This window comes from Macrosteles quadrilineatus, unplaced genomic scaffold (assembly GCF_028750875.1).
Source record: "Macrosteles quadrilineatus isolate MER2022 unplaced genomic scaffold, UCM_ALF_1.0 Scaffold_8__2_contigs__length_117827958, whole genome shotgun sequence".
NCBI classification, from domain to species: domain Eukaryota; kingdom Metazoa; phylum Arthropoda; class Insecta; order Hemiptera; family Cicadellidae; genus Macrosteles; species Macrosteles quadrilineatus.
The window spans coordinates 63,865,461-63,877,638 of NW_026542601.1; the positions used below are offsets into that span (position 1 = coordinate 63,865,461).

General features: G+C 34.4%; 1 protein-coding gene across 1 annotated transcript in view; it reads right to left on the bottom strand.

Moving 5' to 3' along the window:
* The window catches only part of LOC129000434 (chromosome-associated kinesin KIF4A-like), a 73,832-nt gene that overhangs the window by 7,873 nt on the left and 53,781 nt on the right, over positions 1 to 12,178 (bottom strand). The window contains exon 18 of the mRNA XM_054427398.1: positions 9,942 to 10,026. Coding sequence (XP_054283373.1) covers positions 9,942 to 10,026 — 85 coding nt within the window. The remainder of the gene's footprint in view (positions 1 to 9,941; positions 10,027 to 12,178) is intronic.

Consider the following 12,178-nt stretch of genomic DNA (forward strand, 5'->3'; position numbering starts at 1 on the left):
GAAGTACAGGAGTTATTTATAAACAAATAACTTGTTTAAAAACTAATAACAGTCATAATTTCCGATGATGACGGGAAAAGATAAGCTTACAATTTAAGTCAACGTAAAAAGGCTGTCAGCTTTTATAAAGTAACGTACCTAAGCTATTTAGCAAATTTTTAGATAATAAGGTGTAGGCTACTTTAAACTCTACAGGGCAGAGCTAGGCAAAAACTGGCAGAACTCTGAAATGGTGTTATTTATCATAGGCTTACTCATATTCCAAATCCTATAAAATTCTAATAAAAATTCTATAATTTATAACTTAAATCATTAAACACAAACCAACATCCAAAACTATACACATTTTTAATACAACATAAATAATTTAATTATTGACTGTTTACAATTAACATATGTTCTTCTTCTCACTTTTAATTTTTGCTTCGCAACAGGAAAAATCTATTTCAGAATCATTGAAATAGATTCATAATCAAAAATCAATCATAAAGTTTAAGATTAAATAAACATACCACATGTTGTTTTATTTCTTTGGATCAGCTGTCTGAAATTGTGAAATTTGACAGTTCTCGTTATTTACATTTAAATGTCAAAGCAAATGTAAACATTGTGAATTTTCTCATGCTTCGATGGAGACCAATTATTAATATTTAATTTCTGACAACAGCTGGAGTTTCAAAACAATGTTTGTTTCCCATGTTAATCTTATGGAAAAATACAAAACTTTAAAGGGCCCCAGGGCCTCACTCTCTAACTATTTACCTAAAAAGAAAGTTTCTTGCACAACTTCACGTTATGCTCTTTCCAATGACACCAAAAACATGTCAATCGGTTCAGTAGTTTTGGAGGAGTAATTGTCACAAAAATCCTGCTTGTGCTAAACTTTACTTTTTCCCATGGTCTAGGTGCAGTGGTAGAACATCAGGACATTGACTTTAAATCTCTAGATTTAAAGTCAATGATCAGGACTATGGTAGATGTGTGCTACACAATAGGATACCGTATAAATTAAAAGACCAGTTTTCTTTTTTAAATCGTGTCCTCTCCCATAACTGCAATCTATTATATTATTAAAGTGATACAATCAAATTTTATGTAAACGGTTAAGGTCATTTACCAAATAAAATTATAGGCATATGGCACATAAAAATGAAACTTAGAGTGTGTAGATTTGCCGAAAAGTATTGATTTGGCGAATTTCCTAAGGGCTCTGCCCGGGTCCGCGGAATTGGCTAACTCTGGAACTCGCTAACCCCATGTTAAATGCCTTATCTTAAAATTTGGTCGATGAGAGGAACTCGCTAACTTGTTCGGTTTCGGAATTGGCTAACTCCGGAACCCGCTAACCCGCTCTAGAGCCGGGTTAGTGACTTCCGTACTAGGACAAATTCGCTAACTCGGTCCCTCGGCGGAACTCGCTAACTTCCAATCAGAAGCGTCGCGCGCCGGCCAATAGGAGCAAAGCACGAAGATTGTTGGCCAGTGTTGCCGAAAGTGTAGTACCTACGATCGTATCGGTTCGGTACCATAATATCGTATCCAATGAATAATTCGCAGTAAGAGCAATGTGGTTGATGTTAAATAAAAGTATATTGAGAAGTAGGCTATGTTAATTATTATTGTTATGATTATTATTAGTGTGTAAAATGCGTTATTATATTCTAATTTAATTGTTGTTTATTCGTTTGTAAAAAGATAGTTCGTTCGGTTCTTTTGTTGATGAAATATTTTTTTTTCATAGGCCGTAATTTGCTCCTTTTTCAAATAAATTGCATTACATATATGAAATGCTGTAAATAAAATTATCAAGTTCGTATTTGGTAGACCGGGTTTGTAGCCGTGAATGATTTTCCTTGATAGGCTATAATATGACTCTTTAAAGGTCTATTTTATGTCTGTCGTGCGGGTTATGATTTTTATTCATTTGAATAACTTATCATTTTGTTTCAATGTTCTGACATTCATTAATCTGGCACTCCCCTCATGAAGCAGAACAAGACAGTCCGTTCTGTTTACACCCACAGTTGCACAATGGGTCATAAAAGAAGAATGGACCATTTTCAATAATCACTCTAGGGTTTGCAGTATAGGCCTATCAGATACTGTACGGTAGTACGAGGTTTTCAGCAAGAAGGACATTATTCTCAGACGTTTGAACAAATATGTGAAAAAAAACTATTATAGGAAACAGTAAACATGAATACTATATAGTATGAAACAGTAAACATATCAAAACAGGCAATGCAAAAAGACTACAAAACAAAAAAGTCGTACCCCATACATTTCTTATGGATGTTTCGTAGTTTGAACATGTTTGTAGACAATTTTTCTTATATCTCCAGTTTTTACAGCTTGCAGTTTGTTCTAGCCTTAAAATATTCTGTGATAAAAGGGTTTACATTTGAGCTATTGATCATTATAATGGTATGATTTAGAAACGAGCTACCAACCCTGTCACATTAATAATGTGACACCCTGAAGGTGCCGGGTTCGCATCCCGCTGGTAGTATTAATTTTTTGGCCTTGCAAACTAACAACACGTCTCCTCAATTTTATGTCACCTGCCTCTTCTAATGCACATTATTCATTAAATTACCAAGATCATTTTATAAATTGTGTTTCTTTCTATAGTCTAATGTATAGGGTTTTACCATTATTTACATGCATTAGGCTCTCACATTATTGTTTTTGAAACGTCACAATTTATTTGACAAACATAAAATGGAAGCATAACAAAGAATCGGCTGATAGCTTCAGGGCAATGAGTAAAACTTGCGGTAGTTGTTAATTTAAACGTTACAGTTTTTATTACTGAACTAAGATGTTAATGACAAACTAATATTATTGAGCAATAATACTGTAGTTGTAACTTACTTTGACTATGCAAAAAGCAAATTAATAATCACAATAATGTACATTTATACAGTTAGGACTATTATGAGGTTTTATGATCTTTTATTTGATCTATAATAAATGTAATCAGATGATGTTGTGATAGTTGTACTAGATGATTGAGTACTAGCGTTGACTAGATAAAGTCGAACACCTGCTTACCCTTTGTCGACCAACGGGACTATTAAGTCCCAGCTCATGGTAGGCCCCTTTTCAAGAGAGTGGGAATACCTACTGTCTTTGGTCACTACATACTCCTGTGCCTTCTTCATGTTTGGGCTAAACATAGAGACCTTATATCCCGTGCCATGGTCCATTCCTACAACACCAGGCAGAGAAACATGCTGAATGTTCCCCGTGTTAGGCTTTCTAAGACAGCTGCTACCTATCAAATTCAGGGTCTTAAGTTCTTCAACAAACTGCCGATGGCCGTTAGGGACTGGAAAAGAGGTTATCTTAAGGACAAGCTTATGTCGCTAATGAAAGAGAGAGCCTACTATAGCATCTCAGAGTTCATGACAGATAAGGAGATAGCAAACATGCGGTAGCCATCTTTCCATCATCCCTGGAAGTTTTTCTTTTTTTAACTTGTATATATGTATATATATTGTTTTATACATTGAACTGTTGTACACGTTGTGAAGAATTTTTTTTTCTTTTGTGCGTGCATAAGAAATGTTTTATTTATTTTTGACGAGACGCAATCTATCCCTATTTTGGGTAAAAGATGAAGAAGGAGTAAGTAAGTAAGTAAGCATTGCTTTTTCAGAACAGCTGCTGCCAATTAGGCCATTCTAGGGTTGCTATTGGTTGTAGCTGTTGCCTAGCAACAGTTTCAGCATGTCTTTGTAGTTCAAACTTAGTCCATCAGGCTGCAGCACATACTGGACTCCATAGGGTACTAGCCCTTTGTCGACCGACGGGACTCTTAAGTCCCCCAACGGGACCCTCAAGTCCCAAATAATATTTTTTTTCTGTTACCATGGAGTTATTAGTAACCATGGTAGTAACCATGGTACCAGTACCAAGTAACCATGGAGATATTTAATAACTTAATTTGATCCATAAAAACATCTTCCAGCAAACATTTTCTTATTTTTCCAATTGTTCAGTGGTTGGGCAACAAAGGGTTAACATAATAATAATAAATGCAAATAATTGCATTAATTGATGTTTGTTAATTTATTTAAGCAAAGATTTAGTAGTTGAACATTTTTAGGGGGAAAATTATTTAATTAGGCATTAACAAATGTATCATACAGTAATAACATTACTAATTGTAATTAATGAATCTATATTAAAATAATAGTCTCCTCTCCAACTCCAGAAAAACAATTCAACTACTTGATGTCATAACAGAATCATAGTATCAAAAATATTTTAAGTATTGCGACCATTGCAACTGTCGGCTGTTATTTGACCGCTTGAAAACACATTGTGTCAATAAACAAATAGCTCAGAGGTAAGGTAAGGGGCTCACGACACGTAGATATCAGGTTCGAAACCCATTTGGACAAGATTTGTTTTTCATCATTTGATTTCATATAAATAGATAGGCATACTTTTGTAAACAACTTGTAAAGTTAACATTTTTGCGACACTTAAACCCACTGTAAACCACATTAAAAGTTACTAAAAATAATAACGACGGATACTATTTAAAAAAATACACAGTTGTTGACATCTACAAAACTGAAACCCTAAACTAAAATGACCTTGACTTTACCTTTCTTAAATCTATCCTTCTTCCAACACCAAATCATAAAACAAAATTAATAATAAATTAAACAAATCTTAGAGTTAGGCTAAAAAAACTAGCTTTTTGCATGTAGGCCTAGGTTTACATTGCTTTAGTTGACAATTTCCTAGGTTTAGCCTACAACTATTCTATTAACTGTTATGAAACGTATGTAATATTTTTACACATAAGTTTGACGAGTCAACAACGAACCTTTAATTTGAAGAATTACTTATAAAACACGGTTTAAGGCTTTATTGGACAAGGGTCAATTACATCACGATTAAATTTTGTATCCGTGTTTGAGAGCTCACTTACATTTACAATCTCTTCGTAGTTTAGTTGGTAGGTCTACTATTCTCACTAATTTTCATGAATTGCTATTTTCCTATAACACTGGCATTCATTTTAGATATAAATCAAATAACACAACTTCATTGGACTTGTAACAGCAAAATACAAAACCATCTCTTAGAATTTATGTGGCATTCCCAGTTTCAAGAACAAAGGATTTATTATGTTGGTTTACCTTATGATTGCCATGTTCTTGGATAAAACTTTCAATAAAACTCTACAATCATCAAGAAACAATCACAAGGTGAACCAACATAATAAATAACTTCTTAATGATGTTATAATTGCATTTTAATTGCTTTGAGCTACGTAGCTATTATATTCCCCCTAATGGATTTGATAATAGAAACCAATACCGTAACAATTCTGACGTTTTGAATTACGGCAGATTACGACTATTTCGTCGTGCAAGGTTGGCAACGCTCCGTGCAGTGGGCGCGGCCGGGTTAGCGACTTCCAGAGTTAGCGAATTCCGCCGCGGGACAAACTCGAGTTAGCGGGTTCCGGAGTTAGCCAATTCCTAACTGGGACGGTTAGCCAGTTCCAGAGTTAGCCAGTTCCGACACACGACCGAGTTAGCGAGTTCCAGAGTTAGCCAATTCCTACGTCTCCTCTGCCCCACAGGTAGATTTCTAAAGGGCTACGCCTGACATGCTTCCAATGTTTTAATGATTTAATTTAATTTAGATAATGGAACAGCTGGTCAGTGCAATGAACTGGTGTTTGTTTATTTACTCGAAAAATATGTTTGTGACACTATGTAGATTGAGGAGGGTTATGTTTGGTTTTAAAGTGAGGTTGTATGCGTTTTGTAAAGTATTGCTCAAAGTTTCATTTTTTAATTTATATAGTAAGCTTCATTTAAAGAGGCTTGGCTAAAATTGAAGAATTGTGGTAAAATATGACATTCATGAAGCATCAATATGAAGCAATTGATGCTATTGCTACACTAAGGTATGTTGTGATATTCTTATTGATCTTATATTAACATCAAAAGTAGGGGTTTGAAAGTAAGTAGGTTTATGCTTTTAAACCAGTTTATATTTTCAAACTAAATCATAGAGTTGCTGTATTTTAAAACACACATCAGCACCACTTTAATAGCTCTCTAGGTCACATTTTCTTCCCGTTGCAAAGCACGGGTATAGCAGCTTGTAAGCATTTATACTTATATGTCAACCCCGTACGAAGGACGGGTACTCTGCTAGTAACACAATACAGTAGGACCTCAATATCTCGAATCTGAAGGGGTTATGATAAAAATTTGAGTTATCAAGTTTTTCAAGTTAGTGAGGTTCGAGTTATGAAGGTTCCATATGAAAAAGTTCGAGATACTGAGGTGTTGGGGTCTGACAGTGATGTTACGTCATGGCCTTTATAACTCGACTTATACATGTTAAACCTTAATAATCGAACTCAAACTGTATTTATACGTAACTTACTGAAGAGTAACTTTGGAAGCAAAATAAAACAATTTGAATGCACATAAAGTACTGTATTTATTATTTGGCAATAAGTTTGATAAAGTACATAAAAAACATGTTAAATGACAAAAAAAATAGTTTAAATACTGTACAAAACAATAATACAGTATATATCATCCATACACGGAACTACATTTACTGTGTATAATGTTTGATTAAAGCAAACGTTAGTCAACCTCTTTATATGTACTGTAAAAACAAGCTAGGTACTGTAACAACAAAAATACTGAATAGGTACAATACTGTACATACAAAAAGTATGTAGACTGTAGAGAGTAATATTTAAAGGGAAAATTCTAGTGTGATTAAAATAATAAACAAAATGCATCGTAATGTAGTTAAGTACTGAATCTACTTTGGCAAAACGGGTAAACTACACTGACTACAGTGCCTAGCCAAACAGACACGGGAAGCAAACACAGGAAGTTTGATTTTCACGTCTCGACAGGAATCACAACTGACTTGCACTGTTATGGCAAAACTTCGAATTATTGAGGCACATTCATGCGAACTTCGACTTATAAAGGTAAACTTCGAGTTACTGAGGCTCGATGACGGGAAAATTCGAGTTATAGAGGTAGAATGTTACTGTTCAAAAGTTGTTAAAATTCGACTTATTGAGGTTAAATATTTAGAAACTTCGACTTATAAAGGTACTTTTAACATTATGATTAATGTGGATTTCAAGGGGATTTAAAAAAAATCGAGATATTGAGGAATTCGAGATATTGAGGTTCGAGTAATTGAGGTTCTACTGTAATACAAATACAGTATACTAATACAATATTACTGTAGGTTTCCGTAGTCTGTGGCCATAGGTTCATCTGAACTGTCAATCAATTCTGAGAAATTCACAGTTGTAAATTCTTACTAGTCTTTTTCTAAGTTCACGTCGCACTCGCAATTAGTTCGCATGTTTTATCTAGGAATGCAGGTAGCTGAATTTTTATTTCAGGATTAGTGTTGTCTACAGTATTGAGGCTTCTGATTGGCTGAGGGAACATCATTACCGCGACGATACGGTTAATGCCATCGGCCTCGGTGGTGTAGTGGATAGAATGCTGGGCTGATGATCCGAAGGACCCGGGTTCGAATCCCACCCGTAGCACTTATTTTTGTATTGGATTTTTTTCATTATCAACAAGTTTGGTTGGTTTGGTTAGGTTATGACGGTTTAATTTTATAATTAAAACATTATGAAATTGAATTTGACCCATTTATAGTTTTATTTTATGAACAGATTTTTTTCGGTTAAACCTTCATTTGATTTTTCATTATAAGCAAGTCTGGTTAGGTTGGTTAGGTTATGATAGTTTAATTTTAGAATAAAAAAATTATAAAATAGGATTTCAGGCATTTATAATTTTATTTTATGAACAGAACTATTTTTTCGATTAATAAACCTTCATTAGATTTTTTCATTGTCAGCACGTTTGGTTGGTTAGGTTAGGTTATGACAGTTTAATTTCATAATAAAAAAATATAAAATTGAATTTGAGGCATTTATAATTTTATTCTATGAACAAAAAAATTTTCAATTACTAAACCTTCGTTATAGTCAATCAGAAGCCTCTAAATGACACTGTTGGCAAAATTAATCCTGAAAAACAAATTGTGCAAGCAGGTATTCCCTAAGTCATAGCATTTGTAGGTTAAGTATAATAATAACAAACATGCTTATCGTAGGTTCGTAGGCATACTTGTTCAAGAATATGCCGTGGTAGGTTTTGTTTATAAATTTTATTTTTTAATTCTTGTCTAATGACGATATTGATTTGTATTAGTGCGAAAATGTTAATTTATTTCTCAAGGGCATGAGCGGCCCTCTAGTCTATGTATGTTACATGAAGCACAACATGAAAAAGAATAATTAAAGGAAGGTAAAAAACGGATCAGTTGCAGAAGGTCTAAATCTCGGAAGGTCTAATCAGACCTTCGAAACACATTTTGCAGCTTGTACTTGATGCTGAGGATCCCATGAATCCTGTACAAAATAAAAAAAATGTTTCATTCAAACTACAAGTTTATTACTTTTCCGAGAACCAGCCTTTATCAGGACTTCCGCTCCCACGCTAGTTGGCAACATCAACTGTGCTATATGAAAACAATAAATCTTGAGTAAATATACTGTAATGTTGAATTTTGAGGTTGTAGTGTTCCTTCGTAAACACATTCAATTATAATCTAGAAATATGTAAATTTATTGCTATACGTTAACTTTATTGATATTCGATTCGCTACAGTACTATTAAACCTATAACATTTTCAATTCATGTGCGTTGTATTTTAGAGTTGGGGAACAAAAGAACCCTGTGTACAACTTATTTATATGATATTCTCATTGGTTGCAATTTAATAAGTGGTGTAGCAAAACACAGACACAAAATTTATTGAAATAAAATTAAGTCAAAGTTAAGTGAATACTATTAATAAACATAGTTGCGACATAAGAACATTTAATTGAAGCCTAAAAAACAGTTCGAAAAAGGCATTCTATTCTTTATACTAGTAAAAATTAAAATGAGGGTATAAAAAATAGTTTTCAAAGATCATGTTGATCAATGTACATTCATCTAGTCTTGAAAAAATAAGTATTTAAAAGCTTACTCCAAACATAATGAAGTTTATCGGTTGTTAACGAAATGTCATCATTTTTCAAACCATGTAAACCTTAAAGTTTTCCAACTGTTGCCTTGTTTATTTTTTCTTTTTATGTTTTTTTTTACTTTATGATGTTTAAATTAAGGGTTCAAATATTCATAGTATATATATTTCTGAACAAGAACATATACCCATGCATATATATAACTAATAAACGTTCCATAAGCATTTTACACGAGAGAACACTGTTCGGCAAGTAGCCGGTCAACGTAACCGGTCATCATGAAGGAGCTTGGACGTCGTGCAACAGCGCTGAGCTATATTGGACGTCGTGCGACAGTCAAATATTTATTGGACGTAGTGGCACTTGGACGTCGTGCAACTGGCAGCGACTTTGGATGTCGTGCAAATGTTACTTTTTTACAATTCTATAGTGCGCTGTTTCACGACGTCCAAGTGCCACGACGTCCAAAGCTTGTAGAAAGACTATATTTTTGGCAGTTACTGTACTTTTGGACGTCGTGGCACTTGGACGTCGTGCAACAACTCAAAAATTATGTTTTGGACGTCGTGGCACTGAATAAATATTATTGGACGTCGTGGCACTTGGACGTCGTGCAATGCATCCAATCTCATTGAATTTTCTATTTTCCACTCTCGTAGGCTAGCACCCAGAACAGTCTCACTCTCCTTGCTAAGCCATCTGTCAATTGATGAGCCAGCTGTCAACTGATCAATTCCTAGATTGAGCTAATGAAGAAAAACAATTTGATGTTTGGTTAGCTCTTTCTTTCTGTACCAAGCTTTGTAACCTGAAAAGAAATTAATTTTGAAACATGTTATCTTATCTAGAGGAACGGTCAGTGTCTTACCTGGTTCAAGAGGAAGTGGTTTAGGGTCTTGTGAGTTCTGCATCCATGTGGCACTATGAAATAGTTTGTGCCCTCTGGTCTTTGACTGAAATACACCACCTTAATGTTAATAAATCGTCTTAGAATTATGTGTTTTGATACGGTTGTGGTGTCAATTTAATTTAGACACAGCTGCTATTAGATGTTTACTTTATGTTAATATTTAGTATGCTACAACTCAAAAATATTTTTATTTTGTTTATGTTATGATTTACCACAGTTCTTTATTTGTTTGTTAATCAAATAAAATACCCATGCATTAATAGTGGTGCAATTATTTATAGAATTAAACATCACTATATATTGGTGACCCCGAACGACGACAACAAGAACGACATTCCTTCCTCAATATTACTAATGTTGCTAGAAGAAATGGAAGCTTAATTGATGAATCTACGAGAGCAACAAAATGAACTCTCCACCAACATTCAGCAATGCAACAATTCTGATAATGTATCTGTTCATCGAGTTGCAGTCAACCATTCTGAGCCGATCGACCTAGTCTATGGTTTGCTCAGGTAGATTCCCAGTTCGCTATCTCAGGCATCACGAGCGATGCCACTTGGTTCCACTACGTCGTTTCTCAGCTTGAAATACGTTATGCAGTGGAGGAATTAAAAATCCACCAGCATGGAATCTTTACGCAGTACTTTGTTTGAAACTATTTGAGAGGCTGTCTACTAGTAAAGAACAACGCATTCCGCAGTTAATGACTGACGAGGAGTAGGAGATCGCAAGCCATCGCAGTTCTTCCATTGTCTACGTACTAGAGTGTCTAGTTTGTTTCCATTTTAAAATTCAAGACTAATTCCCGACTTTTCAAGACTAATTCTAGATTTTTTAAGACTAGTTTTTTCAACAATTTAGTGAGTGTCGATACCAAAATGTATCAATTCTCAATACTGATACCAATTTTTATAGTTTAATCAAATTTTCTAAATAATTTGGTTATACTACACACACCCCTGTCTTTATGTCATAAAATATTATTATGATAATATGGTGTTTTCAAGTAAAGACAAAATGCAACAATGAAAAATTCTAATTAGCCAATTAGGGGTTTTATTTTATTATAAAATCTTCCATGGACACCATCACTGACTGCCGCGGTAACGGTAACGTCATCGTAGTCGTCCGCAATAGCGGCAAAATCATGATAGTTTCCCGCGACCTTGTAGACATCATCGTCGTCTCTAGTGGTCACGGAAACGTCATCATTGTCGTCCGCGATCGTGACAAAATTATTAACATTTCCCGCTGCTGTGTAGACATCATCGTCGTCTCTCGCGGTCACAAAAACGTCATTGTCGTCGTCCACAATTGCGGCAAAATCATGAAAATTTCCAGCAATTCCGGAAAAGTCATCATCATCGTCCGAAATCGCAGCAAAATCATGAACATTTCCTACAGCCGTTTCCCAGACATCATCGTCGTTTCCCGCGATACCAGAAACGTCATCGTCCGCGATCAAGGCAAAATCGTGAACATCTCCTGCGGCCAAGTAGACATCATCATCATTGACTTTCGCAGTCACGTATATGTGATCGTCGTCTTGCGCAATCATGGCAAAATCATGAAAATTCCCAACTTTGATATCAAAATAATCCCGACTTTTTAAGACCAGTTTTGAAATTCAATACTAATTCCCGACTTTCCCGTTTATCCCGACTACTAGACACCCTGACGTACTCTGATCAGTCCAGCCTATTTCTACAGGACAACATCCTTCGAGAACTGTCCATCACTTAACACAGTCTTCTATATACAGAGTATTAAAAAAAAATCATAATTTTCTGTTACCAGGCAAAATAAGGCGAAGCAAATCAGGGCATAATTTTGCCTTATTTTGCGACTAACAATTGTGATATTTCAACTATTTATATAATTAAATCTGATTGAACTTAGTGTTGTTTGATAGAAAATTTTAAATTCTTAACAAAACATGTTCTGGACATTTTTTCATAAAATCAGTAAATTTGTAGTAATATAAATTAGAAAATGTAAATGTCTCCCATTTCAAAATTCCAAATGATCTATTTAGTTTTTTCAACATACTTCTATCTTATATTACTAACCATGTTTCATAAAGATCTGTTGGAAAAATTTTAAGATAAAAATGTTTAGGTAACAAATACAAAATGGAAGATTGGTTAACACAAATGTTTATCACACTTAGTAGGCCTACAGATGAAACATTT